The 27,631-nt window shown below is 38.6% G+C and overlaps 1 protein-coding gene across 3 annotated transcripts in view; it reads left to right on the top strand.

Annotated features, from left to right (window-relative positions):
- Nucleotides 1–27,631, top strand: part of TESK2 (testis associated actin remodelling kinase 2) — a 132,965-nt gene that overhangs the window by 65,099 nt on the left and 40,235 nt on the right. For all 3 annotated transcript variants that reach the window (XM_086716803.1, XM_025934968.2, XM_086716804.1), the window contains one exon: nt 26,360–26,408. In XM_086716803.1, the coding sequence (XP_086572929.1) occupies nt 26,360–26,408 (49 nt within the window). The remainder of the gene's footprint in view (nt 1–26,359; nt 26,409–27,631) is intronic.

The following is a 27,631-nucleotide window of genomic DNA, read 5'->3' as shown; positions in this document are numbered from 1 at the left end:
CTGCCAGCATATAGCCTGGCAGAGGGCATGATCCCACGAACCATGAGATCATGACCTGAGCAGAAATCAAGAGTCAATTGCTTAACTGACTGAGCCACCCAGGCACCCCAATAGTTTACCTTTTTACAGGAGAATTCATATTATATAAAATAAGGTTATATGATCCTCACTTTCTAGTAATCAGTATCTGAATCTTTCTCACTCAAATTATCTTGATTTTTTTTTAGTGAGGTGAGTGTATTTCCGAATGAAATCAAATAAGACAATTTGAGTCAATATATATTTAATAGAGTTTATGTGTAAGACACTTTAAGAAGTTAAAAGTGCTGTTTACTTAGGGTCATTTATTGCTAATATTTACATTGGACTGGAAAGGAATCATACAGCTTAAGTATGACTTACATGTTTGGTCAGTGATAGTATATTATGGAATTGGATTATACTGTTTACTTTAAACTTTCTACCTTTATATAGAATTGTTGGCTTCCTAGTCTACTACAAAAATGTTCAGCCAGTATTTTTATTATGATGACGTTCTTCCCAATGCACAAATCTGATCAACATATTTTTTTGAGCATTTAGTATAAGCCTGGTGATTTGTGAGACACCAGAAAAGTATAAAGACATATATAAAATGGAATGCCTGCTAGTAGGAAAGAGTTTGACTCTAACTGGGAATGTAGGACTTATATATATGAAAAGAGAACTAATAAAATCATCTAGGACCCCACCACTTGCATAGAATAAACTCTATGTGCTATAGAAGTTCAAAGGAGTGAGAGATCATATTAGCTTGGCAGAGTGAGGGAAGCCTTTTTGGAGGAGGTTGACTGGGACTGGAACTTGAATTTTAAAAGGATTTTTAGAAGATCGGGAAGGAACTCAGAAAATAGAAGCAAAGCAGTAATAAAACACAGAGGTAAAAGTGCAAAGCTTTTTGAGGAGTTAGTGAATAAAAACCCATTTGGTTAATAACAATAGTAAGAAAGCCACCATTTATTGAAGGCTTGTATGCTGGATACTTTACCTATTTAAAGATTTAATCTTTACAACTAATCACTATTGAAGGACTGAGGGTAAGAGATGATGTGTTGGCCAAGGTCTGTGACTCTGAGGCCTGGGCTCTTTCTACCATTCTTCTCATAGGAGAATTGATGATTTGACAGAATACTATTGGTAGATAAAGGTGGAAATGTAATAAAAATAATCAAGAATGGCTTGCATAAAGCCAAAAACAGTATGTTTTATCCTCTGTGTATTGGATTCTGAGCATGGACTAACATGGCAGAGGTAACTGATGGCAAATTCAGAATGGTTTAGTGTTAGGGAGACTCATGGCCAAGAGACCAGTTAGGGGGCCTATATAATGTTTGAGAGTGAGATTTTATAAGTGTTTATTTTAAGCTGATCATATTTTCATCTTGCTTAAAAATATTTTTAGGGGTGGCTGGGTGGCTCAGTTGGTTAAACATCTGACTTTGGCTCAGGTCATGATCTCATAGCTCATGAGTTCGAGCCTTGTATTGGGCTCTCAGCTGTTAGCGCAGAGCCCGCTTCGGATCTTCTGTTTCTCTGTCTCTGCCCCTTTTCTGCCTTGCACATGTTGTCTCTCTCTCTCTCAAAATTAAACATTAAAAATAAAATAATATTTTTATTGTTTTTCATTTTTATAGAAGTGATACATTATCACTATGGAACATTTAGAAAACAGTCAGTAAAACAAGAAAATAAAAATTGCTCTTTATCTCAGTGTGTAGGGATCAAACTATTATTAACATTTGGTATATTTTTTGCCAGTCTTTTATTTAACTACTTTTCTTATTTTCTTTATGTAAACTTGACTGGTGAATGCATGGGAAGAATGACATTAAATAAATTTTATTCTAGCACAGCAAAAACTTAAAATACAGTTGTTATATAATAGAGATAGCATAGTATAGTATGATTAAAAATGAAGTTTCTAGATTCTAGATCTGGCTGACTGGATTCAAATCCTGGATCTTGGGAAAGTTACTTAACCTGTCCAAGTATTAGTTTTCCCATCTATAAAATGAGAGTAATGACAGTATATATATCATGAAGTTGTTTGAGGGTTAATTAAATTAGTGCATATAAACCACCTAGAAGAGTATCTGGCTTGTGTTAAGTGCCCGGTAAATGTTAGCTACTATTCTTAGTTTTTTTTTCTCTGGCTAGTTTTTATTATTATTATTGTTTTTGAGAGAGAGAGAGAGAGAGAGAGAGAGCGAGTGAGCGAGGGGCAATGAGAGAGAATCCCACAAGGGGCTGAGAGAGAGAGAGAGAGAGAAAGAGAATCTCGAAATCCCAAAGCTGGGCTCCAGCTCACCCCATGCAGAGTTCGAACTCAGGTTCTTAACTGACAGAGCCACCCAGGTGCCCCTAGTTTTTTTTTTTTTTTTCAATGGCCCATTGAAGCCTGTTGCTTATCATTCATTCATTCACCAAACATTTATTGAGTGCTGCTGGTTTTAATACGTTCAAAGGTTTTTTCCTAGAGTAATGCTGTTGAATAGAACTTTCTGCAGTGGTGGAAATGTTCTTTATCTGTGCTTTCCAATAGCCACATGTGCCTAAAGAGCATTGTATGAAATGTGGCTAGTGCAAACAAAGAACTGAATTTTTTTAATTTGATTTAAATCACTACATGAAGCTACTGGCTACTGTACTGCAAAATACTGGGCTAGAATCCACCTAGATCTTTACTCTTGTTTTGCTTAATATATATGTTCCAGCCTAGAAATGTGTGATGAGACCAGTGATACTATTCCTATTCAGATGTCCCCTTGATCTTTCTTACTTAGCCTATCTCTTTTTGGTTCCATTGTGCAGGAATGACACACCCCTCCCTTTTAACTTTCCACAAGTAATAATATTCTTTGCACTCAGCTAAGTTTTCTAATATATAAAAGATAATGTTAACTTCTTCTTGATTTGGCAGTAGGCCACAAATGAGATACTTTATAAAAGCCTTTGCATCTGTTATAATCCACAGAAAGTATAAAATACATGAAAATTATTATAATTATTGTTAGCCATAGTGGTTTTGCACTCTTGATGATGACTCTTTTTGTTCTGTATAAGCCATCTGTTTCAAATATATTGTCATTAAAAGCCTGGAAATAGATTTATTTTTTTTTTAAGTTTTATTTATTTATTTTGAAAGAGAAAGAGAGATAGTGGGGGAGGGGAAGAGAGAGATAGAGAGGATCCCAAGCAGGCTGTCAGTGCAGAGCCTGATGTGGGGCTCCATCTCATGAGCTGAGCTAGTGCTTATCTGACTGAGCCACTCAGATGTCCCTGGAAGTAGATTATTAAAAAAAATTTTTTTAATGTTTATTTTATTTTTGAGAGAGAGAGAGAGAGAGAGAGAGAGAGAGACAGAGCACGAGCGGGGGAGGGACACAGAGAGAGGGAGACACAGAATCCAAAGTAGGCTCCAGGCTCTGAGCTGTCAACACAGAGCCCAATACGGACTTGGACACAGAAACCATGAGATCATGACCTGAGCTGAAGTCAGATGCTTAACTTACTGAACCACCCAGGTGCTCTTGTAGATTACTTTTAAAAAGAAGCTTCTGGTTGTTTATATCTTTCATGTTTTTGTGCTTTCACTTTTATTATATATTTTGAATACAACAAAAAGAAATTATCTTACCAGTGGCCTAGAGGAAGCAGGGTCTTCTTGACTTTTGTTATTAGGAGGAACACTAACTATAGCAATAGAAGCATCTATTATACTTCCTTAGGCTACCTTAAATATCAAACTAAGCATGACTGTGTGTCATTCTCAAAATACTTAGAATTTTTATTTCTTAGATGCTTTTCTAGTTGTCTTAGAAATTTACTATTAATACTTTGTTTTTATAATTTAAAAATTTTAATGTTTATTTATTTTTGAGAGAGAGAAGGAGAGTGTGCGTGGGAGAGGGGTAGCGAGAGCTGAAGACACAGAATCCAAAGCAGGCTCCAGGCTCTGAGCTGTCAGCACAGAACCCAACTCGGGGCTCAAACTCACGAAACGTGAGATCATGACCTGAGCTGAAGTCGATACTTAACCAACTGAGCCATCCAAGTGCTTGTAATTTAAATGTTTTGTAACTATTTGTTAATAAGGGTTTTAGGCTGTTTTCAAGCTGTGACGCTTAACAAGCTCTCCTTTATAGATGCAGAAGCTGAGGCAGAATTATGAACCAAGGTTTTCCCTCAAATTGAGATTATTAGATTTAAATTGGGAAAAATCCATCTCTCAGAACCCTAGGTTTTTCGCAGACCTGCCTCCTTAGAGGTTGACCCCCGGGGGGAGACTGATGAGCAGAGGAAGCTTTTGGTTCCCTCCGATGTTTCATCCAGCCAGGGCAGCTTCACTTTTTTATCTGTTTTATGTTAAACATGTGTATAAGAATTTTGAAGAAAGGGTCTCCTGCTTGAAATCAAAGAAGAGGTCAGAAATCACTGCATTAGTGATTTGGAAAGTCTACTTGAAAAAGACGGTATCTGTATGACCTGCCAGATGGTTGGCATCTAATCCTCTGGGCATGCCTTGGTCCTGTGCTGGCACAGCTATTTTGTGCCCAGCAGGAGTGAATGAGCTGAACTTTTGCAGCTTTTTTTCTCTTTTTCTTGACCCCAGCCTCCCTACTTCCTCTTTTTCCTTTTATCTTTCTCACTCCTAAGATTTCTAGTTGGAAGGAAAAGAATGCCTGCTAAGTCATAGAGGCAGTAGGTGTGTATATTTTGTTTGTGTATATGTGTTTTTTTTTTTTTTAATACATGGCTACAGTTAAGATTGGCTCTTTTATCATCAGTTGCTCTAAGTTATCAGTTAGAACAAGGAACAATAAAGTACTTTGTTGACTGCATGGACTGATTGTTTGGGCCTCTTGTGAATAAGGTTGTTTATGCCAGGAAGTCTTATGCTCAAGATCTGTAACCCAATTCCATGTCCTGCTAACTTCCATTCCCCAGTGGTCTTTCTGAGGACCTGTACCAAGATTTGTTTTCATACCTCTTTGTTATTCTTCATGCCATGAGAAATTTAGAATTTCTTTTAGATGCCTTATTTATATTCTCATGCTTCCTTTTTTTAGGCTACATTCTGAATTTATTTTTCTGTCTACTAATTTTTGTTCAGAATTGTTTTAGCTCCTCTTCAAAAGCCACTTGTAGCAATGTGGTTATCATTTTGTTAAAATGGAGAATATGCTTTTAATTCACCAAATATTTACTTGGAACTATTCAGTCCAGACCTGTGCTAGGCAATATCATGGTGAATACAGGGAAATAGAACACTGTTATCTCCCAGTCTCCTTGGGAAGTAAACTTTACATCTAGGAAACAGGTAAGTATCAGCTAATCCTGTGAGAATATGGCAGGATATTTTTCCAGTCTCAGTTATTAAGATAGCTGTCTTTCCAGTTACCCATTCTGAAAATCCCAAAGTCATCTTTACTTATTCCTTTTATTCATTGCTTCTAACCAGAAGCTAATATGCTCTTGATTCTAGATCTTCAAAGACTTTTGCATCTGTTCTTTCCTTTATATATTTGTCATTTCAGTCCTCTTGAATTTTTCCTGGAGTGAATTATTTTCCCTATCTTTTTGACCCCCTTTCTCTATTCCTGATACACAGCTCTAATTGTATAACTTATTTCTTATAAACCTTTTATTTCAGAATTGGGTTGAAAATCCTTTAGACTGACAGTTAAGGTCTAATCTGTTTTTTCTAGCCTTATCTTCCACTATTTGTCATAGGTACTTAACACAACCCCATGATTTCCTAATTGTATTCTCTTGGACAAGTTACTTGACCTCTAGGCTTTGGTTTTTTTCTTTCATTAAATTAGGGGAATGGACCATATCAGTGGTTAGAAATCCACATTGAGGGATACCTAGGTGGCTCAATCAGTTGAGCATCCGATTCTTCATTTCAGGTGGGGTCATGGTAACAGGGTCTTGGAATGAAGCCCCACATTGGGCTCTGCACTGAGCATGGAGCCTGCTTGAAATTCTGTCTCTCTTCCACTGCCCCTCTCCTCTGCTTGCTCTCTATCTAAAATAAAAAATTATTTTAATTAAAAAAAAGAAATCCATGTTCGATTAATGTTGAATAATTTGGTTTTCTTAATTGTTTTTTTTTTCTTTAATGTTTATTTTTGAGAGAGAGAGAGGAGGGACAGAGAGAGAGACACATACACACAGAATCTGAAGCAGGCTTCAGGCTCTGAGCTGTCAGCACAGAGCCTGATACTGGGCTCAAACTCACAAACTGAGAGATCATGACTTGAGCCAAAGTCGGATGCTTAACCAACTGAGCCACCCAAGTGCCCCAATGTTGAATAATTTGTAAATGATCAGGTTTAAAGAATGTTTTATCTCAGGTGTATATGCACCTGTGTGTCTGTGTACGTGTCTGTGTGTATATGCACGTGTGTGCTCCAGAATAAATTGGAAACATTTAAAAAGCTGGATTAGAGACACATGGGTGGCTCAATCACTTCAGCCCCTGACTCATGATTTCAGCTCAGATCATGATCTCACAGTTTGTGGGATTGAGCCCCTAGTTTGGCTTCCACAACAGCACAGAGCCTGCTTGGGATTCTCTCCCTCCCTCTCTCTCTGCCCCTCCCATGTGTGCACATGCTCATGCTCTCTTTCTTTCCCCCATCCCCTCTCAAATAATACTGGCTTAAAGTAGATCTTTCTGATTTTATCAGAATTATAAATTATAGAATTATCCTGTAATTCTAGTGAGTAACTAGGTGAAAGGGTCTCAATATAGCCCTCAAAGCAAATTTTATAACACTAGCATGTTGAAAAGGAGGCTTAACATTTTTTTCTCTTCTCTGTGTCAAGGTAGAAGGTTTAATGACTTAGTACTGTGTGTAAGTTCTAATTCAATATAACTAGAACAATTGTGTAAAATAAAATATGGAATAATCTTCAGTAATATTTATGCCATTGTCTGTGGACAATCAAGTAGTACAACCCCAAAAGGATGATTTTTTAAAAATTTATTTTTATTGAGATATAATTGAGATATAGTAGAAGATGATTTTTAATGTAAACAGTGGCTACCATTTATTGAACACCTATTATAGACCACTATTTTTTAAGCAATCTCTACACCCAGCATGGAGCCTGAACTCACAACCCTGAGATCAAGGGTCACATGCTCTACTGACTGAATCATCCAGGCACCCCTATATGGACCACTATTGATTATTTTTTTACCCCATCCCTATTTTTTCCTGTCTAGACCTCTCCCATCTCAGCAAATGGACTTGTTGTTACTACCATTATTACTTAGACGAAAAAACCTAGGAGTCATCTTTAATATCTTTCCCTTATACCCTCTTTCAAACCATCAAGTAGTTGTACACCTGAAATGTATATAATACCATGTGTTAACTATACTGGAATTAAAATTAAAAACTTGAGAAATAAATCAAAGCTCAGCATGTATATTATAATGACTGAATATAATCACTACCAGGCCAAGTAATGTATTATAATTACATTTTATTTCTTGTACAGTATTTTTGTGTTTAGCCTAATTTTTCATTTGCTTAGTTATTATATACCACAAATTCTTACCAAAGCTTTGTACAGAATTGTAGAATTCTTCTTCTTCTTCTTCTTTTTTTAAAGGCAAGTTAAGTGCTCAACTTGTTTCATTTTTTTTTTAATGTTTATCTTTGAGAGAGTACAAGTGGGGGATGGGCAGAGAGAGGGACAGAAGATCTGAAGCAGGCTCTGTGATGACAGCAGAGAGCTCAATGTGGAGGTCTCACAAACCATGAGATCATGACCTGAGCTGAAGTTGGATGCTTAACTGACTAAGCCACCCAGATGCTCCCAAAATTGTAAAAAATTTTTCTGAATATGAATTTCCACTCTGCCAAACACATCTGGAAATCTAAAAATTCTTTCATCAAACCTTCTTCCCCCAACATTTCTCCTGGAGCTCTTGATTCTTCTGCTCCAGTTTGTATTGCTTATTCTCTAGACTGTTGCCCAGCAGGCACCTTGGGACTTGCTATCATCTTTCTACCCATTTCTTTCTAGATCTTATGCCTTTCTTTTTCTTTTTTCTCTTTTTTAAAATTGTCATTAATGTTTATTTTAATATCTTTTAAATCTTTTCAACTGAACTGTCTGTGGTAAACATATTTTCTTTTCTTTTTTTTAAATTCCAGTATAGTTAACGTACAGTGTTATGTTAGTTTCAGGTGTACAATAATAGTGATTCAGTGATTGATTCTATACATTATTCAGTGCTCATCATGATATATGTACTCTTTAATTCCCATCACCTATTTCACCCATCCCCCCACCTCCCTTCTGGTAATCATCAGTTTGTTATCTATAGTTAAGGGTCTGTTTTTTGGTTTGTCTTTTTTTTCTTTGTTCATTTGTTTTGTCTCTTAAATTCCTTGAGTGAAATCATACGGTATTTGTCTTTCTTGGACTTATTTCCTTAGGATTATACCTTCTAGATCCATCCATGCTGTTGCAAATGGCAAGATTGCATTCTTTTTTTTTTTTTTTTAATTTTTTTTTTCAACGTTTATTTATTTTTTGGGACAGAGAGAGACAGAGCATGAACGGGGGAGGGGCAGAGAGAGAGGGAGACACAGAATCGGAAACAGGCTCCAGGCTCTGAGCCATCAGCCCAGAGCCTGACGCAGGGCTCGAACTCACGGACTGTGAGATCGTGGCCTGGCTGAAGTCGGACGCTTAACCGACTGCGCCACCCAGGCGCCCCAAAGATTGCATTCTTTTTGTGGCTGAGTAATATTCCATTGTATAGACATATAGTATCTTTTTTATCTATTTATCTGTCAATAGACACTTAGGTTGCTTCCATATTTTGGCTATTATAAATAATGCCACCATAAACATAGGGGGTGCATGTATCTTTTTGAATTAGTGATTTTGTATTCTTTGGGTAAATACCCAGTAGTGTAATTACTGGATCACATTGTAGTTCTACCTCCATACCATTTTCCACAGTGGCTGCACCAGTTTGCATTCCTACCAACAGTGCACAAGGGTTCCTTTTTCTCCACATCCTTGTCAACACTTGTTTTTTGTGTTTTTGATTTTAGCCATTCTGACAGAAGTAAGGTGATATCTCATTGTGTTTTGATTTGCATTTCCCTGGTCATGAGTGATGTTGAGTATCTTTTCTTTTGTCTGTTGGTCATCTGTATGTTGTCCTTGGAGAAATGTCTGTTCGTGTCTTCTGCCCATTTTTAATTGGATCATTTATTTTTTGGTGTTGAGTTTATAAGTTTTTTACAGATTTTGGATATTAACCACTTATTGGATATATCAACTGCAAATATCTTCTCCCATTCAGTAGCTAGTCTTTTAGTTTTGTTGATTATTTCCTTTGCTGTGAAGAAGCTTTTTATTTTGATGTAGGCCCAATAGTTTATTTTTGCTTTTGTTTCCCTTGCCTCAGGAGACAGATCTAGAAAAGTGTTGCTTAAAAAAAAAAAACAAAAAACAAAAAAAACAGAAAAGTGTTGCTATAGCTGATGTCAGAGAAATTACTGCTTGTGTTCTTTTCTAGGATTTTTATGGTTTCTGGCCTCACATCTCCATCTTGAGTTTATTTTTGTGTATGGTATAAGAAAGTGGTCTGGTTTCATTCTTTTGTTTGTAGCTCCCCAGTTTTCCCAACACCATTTGTTGAAGAGACTTTTTTTCTTTTTTTTTATGTTTATTTCTTTTTTAAAAATTTTTTAAATGTTTATTTATTTTTGAGAGAGAAAGAGAGACCATGGGTGGGGTAAGGGCAGAGAGAGAGGGAGACACAGAATCAAAGCAGGCTCTAGGCTGCATGCTGTCAGCACAGACCCTGATGCAGGGCTCAAACCCACGAACTGTGAGATCATGACCTGAGCTGAAGTCTGACACTTAACTGACTGAGCCACCCAGGTGCCCCAATGTTTATTTATTTTTGAGAAAGAGAGAGTATGTGTGCTGGGAAAGGCAGAGAGAGAAGGAGACACAGAATCTGAAGCAGGCACCAGGCTCTGAGCTATTAGCACAAAGCCCAATGTGGGGCTTGAACCCATGAACTGGGAGATCATGACCTGAGCTGAAGTGGGATGCTTAACCAACTGAGCCACCCAGGCACCCCAAGACTGTCTTTTTCACGTTGCATATTCTTGCATCCTTTGTCAAGGATTGATTGACCAGGAGTGCTTGGGTGGCTCAGTTGGTTAAGCATTCGACTCTTGATTTCAGCTCAGGTCATGATCTCACGGTTCATAGGTTCAAGCCCCATGTCAGGCTCCACACTGACAGTGTGGAGCTTGCTTGAGATTCTCTCTCTGCCCCTCCCTTGTTCTCTCTCTCTCTCTCTCTCAAAATAAATAAATAAATAAATAAATAAATAAATAAATAAATAAATAAACTTAAAAATTCTCATGCATAAGTACTTAAAAAAAAGATTAATTGACCAGATAATCATAGATTTATTTCTAGGCTTTCTATTCTGTTTCATTGATCTATGTGTCTATTTTTGTGCCAGTCCAATACTGTTTTGATTACTGCAGCTTTGTAGTATAACTTGAAATCTGCAATTGTGATACCTTTGGTTTTTTTTCTTTTTCTTTTTCTTTTTTAAGATTGCTTTGATGGGGCACCTGGGTGGTACAGTTGGTTGGGCGACTGACTTCAGCTCAGGTCATGATCTCACAACTTGTGAGTTCGAGCCCCACATCGGGCTCTGTGCTAATAGCTCAGAGCCTGGAGCCTGCTTCGAATTCTGTGTCTCCCTCTCTCTCTGCCCCTCCCCCACTCACGCTCTGCTGCCCCCCCCCCCCATCAAAAATCAATAAACATTAAAAAAAAAAAAAAGATTGCTTTGGCTATTTGGGGTCTTTTGTGGTTCCACACAAATTTTGGGATTATTGTTCTGTGAAAAATGCTGTATTTTGATAGGGATTGCATTAAAACTGTAGATTGCTTTGGGGACCCAAGATTGTCTTATGCAAATATTGAAAGGGAAGTAATTTAAGAGGGCTGAATCCTCAGCCTCCATTCTGGAAAGTCAGTAGAAGGTAAGAAATAGCAGTATAATCAGTAGATAGCTAGAGCTATGATGGTAAACAGAAGAAACAGCTGAAAGAGGGGAGAGTGGTTCCCTCTGGGGAATAGGAGATTCACTGGTGGTATGGGGAGGCCAGGGGACTGTTATTTTTCATTATATGCTTATTTTAAGCTATCTAAGTATGTAACTGATGAAAATTAAGTTAGAAGACTATTGCAGTAATCTAGAGAGAGCTGATGGTGGCTTTGACTGTGGTAACAATGAAGGTGGAGAGAAATAGTTGGATTCTGATTATTTGTGGATATATATATATATATATATATATATATATATATATATATATTTGAAGTTTATTTATTTATTTTGAGAGACCCAGAGATCAAGCTGGGGAAGGGCAGAGAGAGAGGGAAAGAGAGAAACCCAAGCAGTCATCACAGAGCCCAACACAAGGCTGGAACCCATGGACTATGAGATCATGACCTGAGCCAAAACCAAGAGTCAGACACTTAACCAACTGAGCCATCCAGGCGCCCCTGGATATTTTTTAAAGTAGAGACAATGGGACTTCCTAATGGATTGGGATATTAGCACAGGGGAAGGAGTCAAGGATGACTCTTAGGCTTTTGGCTTGAATAACTGGGAGAATTTAATTGCCAGTAACTACACTGGGGAAGACTGCATGGGGAACAGGTTTTGGGGATATGACATCAGAAGTTATCAAATTGGTAGCTGGGGTGGCTCAAGTTGGCTGAGCCTGGGACTCTTAATTTCGTCTCAGGTCATGATCCCAGGGTCATGGGATCAAATTCCCTCATCATGCTCTGTGCTGTTCATGAAGCCTACTTAAAATCCTCTCTCCCCCTCTGCCCCTCTCCCCCTCTTGCTCTCTCTTTCTCTCTCTCTAAAATAAAATAAAAACAAATTTAAAAATTAACAGTTGGATAAAATCTGGAATTCAGAGGAGAGGTTCAGGATGGTTGTGCCTCTTAGTAGATAGGGGACCTTTGGCAAATTAACCTCTGTAACCTCAGTTTTCTCATCTATAAAGAGTAATGATAGTACTACTATACCAGGTTGACGGGAGAATTAAATGAGATAAAGAACTTAACACAGTGCAAGGCACTAAATGTTAACTATAATTATTCTATTATTGTTACCACTATAGTCATAATCATCTGAAGTGTCATTTATTGAGGCTATAGAACATAAAGCTTAAGAGTTAAGAATCCAGCCCTGACTCTGCCATTTGCAAGTTGTGTGATATTGGGCAAGCCACTTAATCTCTCCTCCGTTTTCTTATCTGTAAAATGGAGATCATAATAGTACCTGTAACATAATGTTTTCATAAGTATTAAATGAGGTAATACCTGTAAAGTACTTAGAATACATCATTATCATTATTTGTCTGTGAACTCCTTGAAGTAGGTACCATCATGTTTATTTCTCTAGCACCCACTTAGTCACCTTTGCCTGTCACTGTGCTTAGTATATATGTGATAGGTAGTAAAAAAAAAAATTTAAGGGTTCTGTTTATCTGTAGAAGAGCACAAACCTTGCACATACTAATTTTCTTGCTTTTTAGATTGAATTATTCTCTTTCTCCTCTGTATATTTCTTCTACTGTGGGCGAGGGGGAAGACATAAATTATGTGAGAGAGCTGTTTCAGAAGTATACTCACATAAATTGAAATGTGTGTTTATATTTTGCTATTTGGATGTGAGTTTATGAGTAATCTTAGAATAAAGAATAAGTTTGGGAAGGAGGAAGAAGCATTCTCATTTTGTGAGGAGACAATATAGATACTTGGGTTTGTGGATATTATTAGTTCTTGTCCGAACTTCCTGGATTAAAAAACATTTGGGGAACATTTGAGGTCACTGCTTGTATATGTATTAATGTTTCTACCTTTGCCAGGAGATTTGGTATTTTGCTGTTTGCATGGCAGTTGTGAGCAGTGTGGTTTAAAATTTTCTGTGAAAAAATAGTTACAGAATGAGTTTAATTCTCAGTCTCAAGTTTACTTTCAGTTGTTAATCAAGATGGAGAATGTTTGTTTTTCTCTCGGAAATCTAGGATGTTTTTCATGAATAGACACTTCTCTAAAGAAGACATCCGGATGGCCAACAGGCACATGAAAAGATGCTCAACGTCGCTCCTTATCAGGGAAATACAAATCAAAACCACACTCAGATATCACCTCACGCCAGTCAGAGTGGCCAAAATGAACAAATCAGGAGACTATAGATGCTGGAGAGGATGTGGAGAAACGGGAACCCTCTTGCACTATTGGTGGGAATGCAAATTGGTGCAGCCACTCTGGAAAACAGTGTGGAGGTTCCTCAAAAAATTAAAAATAGACCTACCCTATGACCCAGCAATAGCACTGCTAGGAATTTACCCAAGGGATACAGGAGTACTGATGCATAGGGGCACTTGTACCCCAATGTTTATAGCAGCACTCTCAACAATAGCCAAATTATGGAAAGAGCCTAAATGTCCATCAACTGATGATTGGATAAAGAAATTGTGGTTTATATACACGATGGAGTACTACGTGGCAATGAGAAAGAATGAAATATGGCCCTTTGTAGCAACGTGGATGGAACTGGAGAGTGTGATGCTAAGTGAAATAAGCCATCCAGAGAAAGACAGATACCATATGTTTTCACTCTTATGTGGATTCTGAGAAACTTAACAGAAACCCATGGGGGAGGGGAAGGAAAAAAAAAAAGAGGTTAGAGTGGGAGAGAGCCAAAGCATAAGAGACTCTTAAAAACTGAGAACAAACTGAGGGTTGATGGGGGGTGGGAGGGAGGGGAGGGTGGGTGATGGGTATTGAGGAGGGCACCTTTTGGGATGAGCACTGGGTGTTATATGGAAACCAATTTGACAATAAATTTCATATATTGAAGAAAAAAAATGAAAAAAAAATCTAGGATGTTTTTGTGTTTATTAAACTGGTTTACTATTTGTAAGTAAGCAGATCTTATATTAACTTTTTAAGTACTTGTATTGTTTCACTAAAAAAAAAACCAGTAAGATTAGACCATAAACTTTATTGGTCCTCTTGTTATTGTATGTAGTGCTATTGACATGATCTCGTGAATATTGAGCAATGTTTATTTGCCTTTACCTATCTTAAAATCTGACTATAAAAATCGTGGACAGAAAAGAGAAAGCCAGACTGAACCAGCTCTGTTTAATGTCACTTGAAGTGAGACATTAGTGGTTAATGTCTGTTCAGCTGAGTTTTCTTTGAGTTCTCAAAGCTAGAACCTAGCACAACCAGTTTTCCATGATGTAATACCTCTAAAGCACGTTTGAACTGCAGTAAGCCTTACCCAGAGATATTACTGCTTTTTTTATGGGTCTAGATTCATAGCTCTTTTGGGACTTGAGATCTGAGCCATTGCCCTTTTTTCTCCTTTTTGGTTACTGGTAATTTTTTCTGGTCTAAGAGAGTGATGGTATCTTTGCTTTATTTGGGAGTAAAATGCAAAGCAGTTCATTTAATGCCACATATTAAAGCTTAGTGGAATCCGGTGGAGTATGTCGCAGAGCCTTTCCTTCAGTTATGGGAGGGAAATCAGATAAAAATATATCAAATTTCTGGAAAAACTTTAAAAAAAAAAGTAAACCAGTATCAGTAGGTTTCCAATGTAGGCCTTTTAGAAAGCATTTTAATATGAAAATCATGCTCACATTTTACTATTCTATTATAGGTTTATTTCAAACCTCTTAATTGTTTTTACCATAACTTCAGAACCAGACATTTTTCTGCAAAGACCAGTACAGATCAGAAGAACTCCTAACACGGATGTTGCTTTTTGCTCAAAGCTGACAGTAGAAAGTCTTATAAAGCAAACCAGTTAGATTTTCATTGGTTTACAGATTGGCAGGGTTTTGTTTTTGTTTTGGGGAGACAGAGAGAGAGAGAATCTTTTTTTTTTTTTTTTTCTTGAGAGAGAGAGAGAGAGAGAGAGTGAGTGAGCCTAAGCAGGGGAGAGGGGCAGAGTGAGAAAGAGACAGAATCTCAAGCAGGCTCCAAACTCAGCAAGGAGTCCAATGTGAGGCTTGCTTGATCCCTGGGACCATGACCCGAGCTGAAATTGAGAGTCAGATGCTCAACTGATTGAGCCACCCAGGCATCATTAGTTATTATTTATGAATACAAAATGAAGTTATTATTGAACCACTGGCCTTTTTTCTTTCATTCCCATTGTCACAGAGCAAAACAGATCAGATTCCAGTACTTCTCCAACTTTTGTCAAGTCACTTAAGTGCTCTGAACCTTATTTTCCTAGATGATAAAATGAGGATAATTTAATCTCAGATAATACATATAAAATACCTAGGACAGTTTCTAGGTATATTGGCATATATACCTAATTCTAGGTAAGTTAGCGATAACTACTAATTTTCCAGACAGCTTTGATATAATGGCTACAGGACTCTCACTGGGTCCTGTTGTGTAGTATTGAGTTGGTCCAAAATAGTTGTGTGTTGGTGTTTTGTGTGTGTGTGTGTGTTTCCAGAATGAAGACAGCTAGATGTGTTTCAGACTACTGTCACACCTCTCCCTCACTCTTCTGTTTAGGTAATAAGCTTTTGAGAAGGGACAGTATTTAAACTTTAATGTTTAACTCTGAGAGCAGAACTATGAACTCAAAAAATATTTGACTGATTAGACGAAAATGCTACCAAGGAACTAATAATGTTATTTTCCTTGTGCTTGTTTAGGAGTCAAAGCCCAAAGTCTATTTTAGGTCTGTGAACATAGTGACCCATAATTTTTTTAAATTTTTTTTTAAAATTTACATCCAAATTATTTAGCATATAGTGCAACAATGATTTCAGGAGTGGATTCCTTAATGCCCCTTACCCATTTAGCCCATCCCTCCTCCAGTAACCCTCTGTCTGTTCTCCATATTTAAGAGTCTCTTATGTTTTGTCCCCCTCCCTGTTTTTATATATTTTTTGCTTCCCTTCCCTTATGTTCATCTGTTCTGTGTCTTAAAGTCCTCATATGAGTGAAGTCATATGATATTTGTCTTTCTCTGACTAATTTCGCTTAGCATAATACCCTCTAGTTCCATCCACATAGTTGCAAATAGCAAGATTTCATTCTTTTTGATTGCCAAGTAATACTCCATTGTGTGTGTGTGTGTGTGTGTGTGTGTGTGTGTGTGTGTGTGTGTGTGTGTATACCACATCTTCTTTATCCATTCATCCATCGATGGACAGTTGGACTCTTTCCATACTTTGCTATTGTTGATAGTGCTGCTATAAACATGGGGGTGCACATGCCCCTTTGAAACAGCACACCTGTTTCTACCTAGTAGTGCAATTACTGGGTCATAGGATAGTTCTATTTTTAATTTTTTGAGGAACCTCCATACTGTTTTCCAGAGTGGCTGCACCAGTTTGCATTCCCACCAGCAGTGCAAAAGAGATTCTCTTTCTCCACATCCTCACCAACATCTATTGTTGCCTGAGTTGTTAATGTTAGCCATTCTGACTGGTGTGAGGTGGTATCTCATTGTGGTTCTGATTTGTATTTCCCTGATGATGAGTGATGTTGAGCATTTTTTCATGTGTCGGTTGGCCATCTGGATGTCTTCTTTGGAGAAGTGTCTATTCATGTCTTTTGCCCATTTGTTCACTAGATTATTTGTTTTTTGGGTGTTGAGTTTGATAAGTTCTTTATAGATTTTGGATACTAACCCTTTATCTGATATGTCGTTTGCAAATATCTTCTTCCATTCTGTCAGTTGCCTTTTAGTTTTGCTAATTGTTTCCTTCGCTGTGAAGAAGCTTTTTATTTTGATGAGGTCCCAATAGTTCATTTTTGCTTTTGTTTCTCCACCCATGATTTTTTTTTATTATGTAATATTAGTTTTCTTTTCTTTTCCTTTCTTTTCTTTCTTTCTTTCTTTCTTTCTTTCTTTCTTTCTTTCTTTTTCTTGTTGTATCATTAGTTTTCTATGGCTGCTATAACAAATTACCTGGTGACTTAAAACAACACAAATTCATTATCTTCTATAGATCAGAAGTCTGATGTGGGTCTTACTAGGATAAAATCAAGGTATTGAGAGTGTTGTGTTTCTTTCTGGAGGCTCTAGGGAAGAATCTGTTTCCTTACTTTTTCAGTTTCTATTTGGCTTGTAGCTCCTTCCATCTTCAAAGCCAATAGTGACAGGCTGATTTTTTTTTCATATTGTATCCTTCTAATACTAACTTTTTGGCCTCCCTCTTCCACCTTTGGGGACCATTATGATAACACTGCAAATATGATAACACTTGGTAGTCTAGGATACTCTCCCTATTTTAAAGTCAGCTGATTAGCAACCTTAATTCCATCTGCAACTTTAATCAATTTCCCTTGCTATATAGCATAACATATTCACAGGTTTTGAGGGTTAGAACATGGACCTTTCTAGACATCTTCTGCCTATCATAATATCCCATTAAGAAAACATTTTTGAGCACATCCCCAGGTGCTATTATTAACCCATGTTAAATATTACTAAACTTATTTTTTCTTCTTTATATAAAAATAATATAGGTAATGGGGTGCCTGGGCAATTCAGTCAGTTAAGCGTCCAACTTCAGCTCAGGTCATGATCTCACGGTTCATGGATTTGAGCCCCGTGTTGGGCTCTGTGCTGACAGCTCAGAGCCTGAAGCCTGCTTCAGACTGTGTCTGCCAATCTTTCTGCCCCTCCCCTGCTCACTCTCTGTCTCTCTCAAAATTAAACATTAAAAAATTAAAAATAAATAATAATATAGCTTAAAAATTCCAATTTTCTTCCCAGACTTCAATGGGTAATCTTACTCATACCCCATTTTGGAGACTGCTGGATAATACTAGGACTGAAGAAAGATCCTGCTTTGGAATTAAGAAATTTAACTTTTAGGGGTGCCTGGGTGGCTCAGTCAATTAAGCACCCGACTTTGGCACAGGTCATGATCTTGCAGTTTGTGGGTTTGAGCCCCATGTTGGGCTCTGTGCTGACAGCTCAGAACCTGGGGCCTGCTTCAGATTCTGTATCTTCCTCTCTTTCGGCCTCTCCCCCACTCATGCTGTGTCTCTCACTCTCTCAAAAATAAATAAAATGTAAAAAAAAAAAAAAAGAAATTTAACTTTTAACTGAATTCGGTAAATATTTACTAAATGCTAACTATGAAGAAGGCAGTGTTTTAAGTATATATAGAGACACAAAACCACCTAGTATATTTATTCCAGGTGGGCTAATTACTGTAGTAAACCATGTAAAATCTTATCGATTTAAAGGCATGTTTCTTATTCATGTCCTAGTTCAGTGTGTGTTGGATTGAGTTAGACAGAGAGCTTTTTTTTTTTTTTTTTTTTAAACCTAGATCAGGGCCTCAGATTCCTTCACTGGATCTTCTGCATCTGCTGACAGATGAAGGAGAAAAGTATAGAGGAGAGGGTTGAGGTTTTTATGGGACAGGCCTAGAAATGACATAATAATTTCTGCCCCTGTACTACTCTCCAGAACTCAATATTATGGTCTTAACTAACTGTTATAGACATTGGGAAACTTCAGGAAGAAAAGGGAGGTAATTTAGTGAGTAAATAGCCATTCTTTTCCACACTTAAGATTCCTGCCCTCAAGAACCATCTAATTTAGTGGAAGAAGCAGACATAGATAAAACTTGATGTAGAAGGCAGGCCTGATATGTGTTTATATAATAGAGTTTTAAATAGAGTAATATAAATGTATAGAGAAGAGAAAGATTACTTCAGATTAGAAAGAGTAGGGAAATATGTGAAATTATGTCTCTGAGACAGGAATTATTATAACCATTCTCAATCATATGACTTGATATGTGACAGTTCCTGGCATCCTAAATGGTATATAAGTGTTGGGTGCTATTGTTATTATTGTTATTATTCGGAGACATTCTTGCACTAAGTTTGTAAGGATTGGTAGAGCTTTGAAAAGTGGATTCCAGGGACACTTGGGTGGCTGAGTCAGTTGAGCGTCCAACTCTTGATTTGGGCTCAGGTCATGATTCCAGGGCTGTGGAATCAAGCCCCATGTCAGATTCTGCACTGAGCATGGAGCCTGGTTGGGATTCATATTCTCTCTCTCTCTCTCTCTCTCTCTCTCTCTCTCCCTCCCTCCCTCCCTCCCCCTCTGCCACTCTCCCTGCCCCTAAAAGAAATAGTAAAAAAGTGGATTCCAGATGGCCTTATTGTAGCAACAGTATGGAAGTGGGAGAATTTAGGACATATTTAGGAGGAACAGGTTATATAACTAAAACATAGAGAATTCAGGTGGGAGTAATAGGAGATAAGGTAAAAGAGGTGTGGGTCAGATCATTCAGATTCTTGAATAACATGCTAAGTAAGGAATTTGGACTTTGATCAGGAGCTGTGAACTGCCACAAAAATCTTTTTGAGTAGCTTCTTAATGAAAGGCATTGTGTCTTGTTCATTTTTAAATCCTTTTTATAACTATATGGGGAGGTAATATAACATTGTGATTAAGAGCACAGAACCCACTGTTTAGGTTTGACACCTGGCTCAGCCACTTATTATTTGTATGACTTTGGGCAGGTTACTTTATTTCTCTAAGCCTAAATTTCTTTATCAATATAATTGGGAGAATAAAAGTATTACTTCATTGGATTATTATGAGGATTAAATGAATATAATATAAAAACAATGCCTACACAGTAAGTGCTCTTTAAGAATCAGTTGTTGGGGTACCTGGGTGGCTCAGTTAGTTAAGCATCTGACTCTTGATTTCGGCTCAGGTTGTGATCTCATGGTTGTGGGATCAAGCCCCACATCAGGCTTTGTGCTGGGTGTGGAGCCTGTTTAGGATTCTTTCTCTCTTTCTCGCTCTCCCTCTCCCTCTGCCTTTCCCCTGCTCTCTCTCTCAGAAAAAAAGAGTCAGCTGTTATAATAATCATATAATAACAATAATTACCAGTGCCTGGCAAATAACAAGCATTCAGTGATTAAGTGGTCAGAGTTGTGTGTTAAATTTACCCAGCAAGTGTTTATATACTGTCATATGACAGGCAAGAGAATTCATTTCATTTTATAAAACATAGTTAAAGGTAGGAAGCAATGATGCTATAGGAGAGTGGTGTAGATGGAGTGTCTTCATAGTTCAGAAGCATGCTAGTTCAGAAGTACTTCTACTTAGAGGGAGCCAGATTTGTTTTGTGGGAAAGGAAGTATCTGAACTGGGCTTTGAGGGTGAGTAGAACGTAACTATGTAGAAATGAGGGGAGGGGCATTCTGGGAAGTGGGAACAGCCCTAGGAAAGCAAAGGTGTATAAAAGCATGGTAATGACACTTTATGGAAAATAGTAAATCATGCTACAGGAAAGGCTGAGGCAAATTAAGTCTCTGATCAAAGTCTAGTTTACCAGTAGTATCAGAGTTGGAAGTTTCCTGTTATGGTCTTACTAACTTTAGAGTGGGTGATCAGCTGTCGTTTGTCAAGTCAAGACTGAGCCTTGCTACTCAGTGTGTGGTCCATGGACCTAGCAGTGTCAATATTACCTGGGAGCTTATTAGAAATTCAGACTCCCAACCTCCCTCTGCCCCAACCTGTAGAATCAGAGCCTGGAATTTATATAAGTCCTAGGTGATTTGTGTCCACATTAAAATTTAGGAAGTGCTCGTCTAAAAAACAAAAGCAACTCTTCTTTTTTTTTCTTTTTAAATGTTTTTATTTATTTAAAAAACTTTAATGTTTATTTATATTTGGGAGAGAGAGACAGAGACTGTGTGAGCAGGGGAGGGGCAGAGAGAGAGGGAGACAGAATCTGAAGCAGGCTCCAGGCTCCGAGCTGTCAGCACAGAGCTGATGAGGGGCTGGAACCACAAGCCACAAGATCACGACCTTAGCTGAAGTCGGACACTTAACCGACTGAGCCACCAAGACGCCCCTTTATTTATTTATTTTAATATTTATTTATTACTTTTGAGAGAACTTGTACTTGGAGGAAGGGCAGAGAGAGGGAGAGAAGCAGAGAGAAGGGACAGAGGGTCCAAATCAGGCTCCGCACTGTCAGCACAGAGCCTGATGTGGGACTTGAACTCACAATCCGTGAGATCATGACTTGAGCTGAAGTCAGACACTTAACTGACTGAGACACCCAGGTGTCCCATTAAATGTTTTTATTTTTGAAAGAGATAGCCAGTGCTCTTGTGCCAGGGTGGGGGAGGGACAGAGAAAGAGGGAGAGGATTGGAGGTGGGCTCTGCACTGACAGCAGAGAGCTCCATGCAGGGCTTGAACTCAGGAACTGAGAGATTATGACCTGAGCCAAAGTCAGATGCTCAGCCGACTGAGCCACCCAGGCATCCCTCTTCTTACTTAACACAAGTGTGTGTGCATAATATGAAACTAAAAATAATAAATTTCAGTAATGACTTAGTCTCAAGCACATGCATTAACAAAGTGCTCCTCCCTTCCTGAGCTAAGTAATTCTAGCTGGCTTGATTTTGGGTGGTGGTAGTAGGGAGTAAGAATCATTCAGAGTGTAATAATTTTTAGGTCCAGTCTCACACCAAAAAAGATTTGAGGTTTTGTCCACAACTTAGATTTTAATATAATTAGTAATAAAAATTTCAGTGAAAACTTACTGTTAATATTAAATGCTTTTCTAGGCATATATCACTTCCCTGTTAAGGATGAGAAATATTTCCCTTAAAGTTTTCTTTAATGTTTATTTTTCAGAGAGAGAGAGAGAGAGAGAATACACACGCACACGAGTGGGGGAGGGGCAGAGAGAGAGAGAGACACAAAATCTGAAGCAGGCTCCAGGCTCTGAGCTGTCAGCACAGAGCCCGACTCAAGGCTCAAACTTACGAACTGGAGGTCATGACCTGAGCTGAAGTTGAACACTTAACCAACTGAGCCACCCAGGCGCCCTGAGAAATATTTCCCTTTTAAAGTATATTCTTTTTATAGCAACTGTAATCATGTACTCTGCTCAAGCTCTTCTTCTAATATAAAGCTAATGCCTATCTTAGCTTGAGAGCTCTGTGAAACTGTTTTGGATGTGGTGGGTGATGGAAAGAAAATGAGGTTGAGGAGGTCAGGCAGAAAAGTTTCACATAGACGTAGAGTTGTGTGACACCACTGTGATGTGGTGATGTGAGCTGGGGGTGGGGAGGAAGGCAGGCAGAAGAAAACTGTCACATGAAACCAGTGCCTGCCCGAATGTGCTGGCTGTGACATCTCTGCGGATGATGTGGTCATAGTGAATGGTGGGTTTGGGGGGAAGGGAAGCAAGGGTGTATCATACCCAAACCAAGTCTTTTTAGCTTTTAGGAGGCTCATGACTTTATTTTTTAATTTTTTTTTGTTTCAAATTTTTATTTAAATTCTAGTTAACATATAGTATAATACTGCTTTCAGGAATACAGTTTAGTGATTTATCACTTACATATAACACCCAATGCTCATGACAAGTGCCCTTCTTAATATCCATCACCCATTTAGCCCCTCCCCCACCCACCTCCCCTCCATCAACCCTTAGTTTGTTCTCTGTGGTTAAGAGTCTCTTCTGGTGGGGCACCTGGGTGGCTCAGTCGGTTAAGCATCCGACTTTGGCTCAGGTCATGATCTCACTGTTTGTGAGTTGGAATCCTGTGTCGGCCTCTGTGCTGACAGCTTAGAGCCTAGAGCCTGCTTCAGATTCTGTGTCTCCCTCTCTCTCTCCTCCTCCCCTGCTTGTGCTCTGTCTGTCTCTCTTTCTCTCACAAAAATAAATAAACTTAAAAAAATTAAAAAAAAAAAAAAAGAGTCTCTTATGGTTTGGGCCACCTGGGTGGCTCAGTTGGTTAAGTGTGACTTCTGCTTAGGTCATGATCTCACAGCTCATGAGTTCGGACCCCGCATCAGGATCTCTGCTGACGGCGTAGAGCCTGCTTCAGTTCCTGTCTCCCTTTCTCTCTGCCCCTTGCAGCTTGTGCTTTCTGTCTTAAAAATAAATAAAAACATAAAAAAAAAAAGAGTGTCTTTGGGTTTGCTTCTGTCTCCTTTTTTTCTCCCTTTCCCTACGTTCATCTGTTTTGTTTCTTAAATTCCATGGATGAATGAAATCATATGGTATTTGTCTTTCTCTGACTTATTTCACTTAGCATAATATACTCTAGCTCCATCCATGTTGCTGTAAATGGCAAGATTTCATTTTTTGATGGTTGAGTAATATTCCATTATATATATATCCATCTTCTTTATCCAATTTCAGTTGATGGACAATTGGGTTCTTTCCATAATTTGTTCTTGATAATGCTGCTATAAGCATCAGGATACGTGTGCCCCTTCGAATCAGTAGCTTTGTATTTTTTGGGTAAATACCTAATAGTGCAATTGCTGGGTCATAGGGTAGTTCTATTTTTAACTGTTTGAGGAATCTCCATCCTGTTTTCCAGAGTAGCTGCACCAGTTTGCATTCCCACCAACAATGTAAGAGGGTTCCCCTTTCTCAGCATCCTTGCCAACATCTGTTTTCCTGTGTTGTTAATTTTAGTCATTCTGACAGATGTGAGGTGGTAGCTCATCATGGTTTTGATTTATATTTCCCTGATGATGAGTGATGTTGAGCATCTTTTCATGTGTCTGTTGGCCATCTGGATGTCTTCTTTAGAAAAATGTCTGTTCATATCTTCTGCCTGTTTCTTTTTGTATAAGTTTTTTTTTTATTTTTGAAAGAGAGACAGAGAGAGAGTGGGGGAGGGGCAGAGAGAGAGAGGGAGAGAGAGAATCCTAAGCAGGCTCCACACTGTCAGTGCAGAGCCTGATGTGGGGCTCAAACTCACAAACCATGAGATCATGATCTGAGCTGAAACCAAGAGTCGGATGTTCAACCGGCCGAGCCACCTAGGTGCCCCTCTTCTGCCTATTTCTTAACTGGATTATTTATTTTTTGGGTTTGAATTTGGTGAGTTCTTTATAGATATTGGATGCTAACCCTTTATCAGCTATGTCATTTGCAAATATCCTCTCCCATTCCGTAGGTTGCCTTTTAGTTTTGTTGATTGTTTGATTCACAGTGCAGCAGCTTTTCATCTTGATCAAGCCCCAGTAGTTCATCTTTTGCTTCCCTAGCTTCTGGAGATATGTCTAATATGTAGCTATTGTTTTGCTAGTAGAATCCTACTGCCTAACTTCTATATAAATATTTGAGGGGCGCCTGGGTGGCGCAGTCGGTTAAGCGTCCGACTTTAGCCAGGTCACGATCTCGCGGTCCGTGAGTTCGAGCCCCGCGTCAGGCTCTGGGCTGATGGCTCGGAGCCTGGAGCCTGTTTCCGATTCTGTGTCTGCCCCTCCCCTGTTCATGCTCTGTCTCTCTCTGTCCCAAAAATAAATAAAAAATGTTGAAAAAAAAATTAAAAAAAAATAAATATTTGACTAAATAAAATAAATACTCCTTCGTTCTCCAGCCTTGTACCTGCCTCTAAATGTTCTTTCTGGGGGCGCCTGGGTGGCGCAGTCGGTTAAGCGTCCGACTTCAGCCAGGTCACGATCTCGCGGTCCGTGAGTTCGAGCCCCGCGTCAGGCTCTGGGCTGATGGCTCAGAGCCTGGAGCCTGTTTCCGATTCTGTGTCTCCCTCTCTCTCTGCCCCTCCCCCGTTCATGCTCTGTCTCTCTCTGTCCCAAAAATAAATAAACGTTGAAAAAAAAAATAAATAAATGTTCTTTCTGGGGTGCCTGGATAGCTCAGTAGGTTAAGCGTCTGACTCTTGATCTCACCTCAGGTCTTGATCTCAGAGTTGTGAGTTCAAGCTCTGTGTTGGGCTCCATGCTGGGCATGGAGCCTACAAAAAAAAAAAAAAAAAAAAAAAAAGGGTTCTTTCTTATAAAATGAATTTAAATTGTGAAGCTAATTTGGTGATCATTGCTTTTTCATTCAAGAAGTGTTTGTTTAGCATCTTATTTGCAAAGCATTGTGTATCAGGCACTATATGTAGAAACAAATGAGAAGAGATCTGTATTCTTGAAAATCTTTCTTATATTCCATTCTGGAGAAGAAGTCACAAATGTTAAAAGAAGAACAGTTAATATATTCTAGTTCTTAGTATGTTCTAGGAGCCCAAGTTATGTCATTTCATCTTCACAATAACCATATGAGTTAGGTAATAGTAATACTCCCATTTTGTATATGAAGAAACTAAAATACGGGGATGTCATCGTGAAGTGGCAGAGCCAGGATTCAAATATAAGCAGTCTGACTCCAGACCCTGGACCACCTCAGTTAGGCTAATGAACAATCTTTCAAAGCAGAGTGAAAGTGCATAGCAGTACTGTTGAGATGAGGAGGGAGAGAGAGGATTAATGATAAGTGAAGATATCCCCGAGATCAATATAGAGAAGATGAAATTTTAGCTGATCCTGGAAGGATTATTTTCAGTAAAATGAAATAAAGTAAAGAGAAGAGCTTCAACTTAAGTTTGTAGGTCATAATCATTTATGCTGTTCAACAAATCTTTTGTGCCAGATACTATACTAGGTACTAGAAATGCAAAAGTATGTAAAACAACGAATTCTTCATAGTAAGGATGGTTAGTTACTAAAGAGTGATATTGGCTGGGGTGCCTGGGTGGCTCTGTCGGTTAAGCGTCCGACTTCGTCTCAGGTCATGATCTCACAGTCCGTGAGTTCAAGCCCCGTGTTGGGCTCTGTGCTGACAGCTCAGAGCCTGGAACCTGCTTCAGATTGTCTCCCTCTGTCTCTGCCCCTCCCCTGCTCTCGCTCTGTCTCTGTCTCTCTCAAAAATAAAGATTAAAAAAAAAAGTGATATCGGCAGAGGGCAAATTATAATGAGTTTAGGAATGAACGAAGGTTAAAGAAATGTAGATAGTGAATGTAACCTATTAAAGTTTGGTAACAAATGAGGGATGCCTGAGTGGCTCAGTCAGTTACGGGTCAGACTCTTGATTTTGGCTCAGGTCATTGTTCTCATGGTTCTCATTGTTCTCATGGTTCTCACAGGTTCTCTCTCAGCACAGAGCCTGTTTGGGATTCTCGCTCTCCCTCTCTCTCTCTGCCCCTCCTCTGCTTGCTCTCTCCTTCTCTCTCAAAAATAAATAAAGTTAAAGGAAAAAAAAATTACCAGCCTGATATCAAAGTTGAGAGGCTGCAGCATTATACAAGAACCCAGGAGACTTCGCAGGTATTGGATTATTTCCAATGCATGAGTAGCTAAACTAGTTTCTTTATATGGCAGTTATATTGTTTTCCTTTGCTAAAAAAATTTTTTTTTGTTTCATAGGTTCATGGGTGTGTGTGTACATCAAGGACAATTGCATGCACTTACAGAGGTAAGACTTAAGCATATTGAAGTGACTTCTTTGCCTTAGTTTTAGCATTTGTGGTTCCATACTAATTGTTACTTGCGTAATGTTAGCAAAATGTGTATGCATTTATATTTATACAAAAATGATAGTGTTAACAATGCTTTCTTCTCTTGCCTGGGGAAAATAGCCATATCTATTAATACTCTTGGATTCTCTCATAATATTTGTGAATAATCTGAGAATATGAGTGCTCAAATGTTATACTGATTCTTGCTTCCCGGATGACCCCTTCCAAAGCTAAGGGAGACATCACTTGGCTGCAGATTATTTCATGGCAACAAATTCCCGGACTATCCAGAAACATTTGGTGTCCTGATATAGAATTCCACAATCACTGTTCTAGTGTCCTGATTGGTCTTATTACTCCTTGGAATCAGTTTACATCTTCAGTCTTATTTCATTTTCAGTCTTTTCTAGGTAGTAAAGCCACTACTTAACCTCTGAGGACCAGAGAATCCTCTCTAGAACAAAGGCTTCCTAAACTTAGGTACTGACCTATCAACTCAGAATTTACTTGGATCCTTCTCAGAAACACAGCTTCCTGGAATCTTCTAGGCTTTGTAGGTCTTCATAGGGCCCATATGTGTTCTTAAAGCTCCCCAAGATTATTCAAATGAGCGTCTAGATTTAAGAGTCTATGTTCTAGAATGTATTCACATTCTTCCTTAGGAAGTAAGTATCAAAATACAAAGTGAAGAAACTTAGGAAGGAAAATTGTTTAACAGAATTTGCAAGGGGCGCCTGGGTGGCGCAGTCGGTTGAGCGTCCGACTTCAGCCAGGTCACGATCTCGCGGTCCGTGAGTTCGAGCCCCGCGTCAGGCTCTGGGCTGATGGCTCAGAGCCTGGAGCCTGTTTCCGATTCTGTGTCTCCCTCTCTCTCTGCCCCTCCCCCGTTCATGCTCTGTCTCTCTCTGTCCCAAAAATAAATAAATGTTGAAAAAAAAAATTAAAAAAAAAAAAAAGAATTTGCAAGTATTGGTTTCCTGCTGGCTTGGTGCCCTATATTTGTCCCTAATATCTGATAAAGGAAGGTCCCATGTACCTCACTCTGTGTCTGTTTTCTCAGTTACCGAGGGCACCAGAATGTGGAATGTGTATAGTTCTGTCCTGCCTCTTATATGGAAGGCCAAAGAAGGCAGAATAATGAGGTGGTTAAGAGCATGGACTCTGAAGTCTTGATTGCCTA

This window comes from Puma concolor, chromosome C1 (assembly GCF_028749965.1).
Source record: "Puma concolor isolate L17-30 chromosome C1, mPumCon1.1.hap2, whole genome shotgun sequence".
Lineage (NCBI taxonomy): Eukaryota > Metazoa > Chordata > Mammalia > Carnivora > Felidae > Puma > Puma concolor.
The sequence above is the reverse complement of the archived record's forward strand: the minus strand, read 5'-3'. Positions and strand labels throughout refer to the sequence as shown.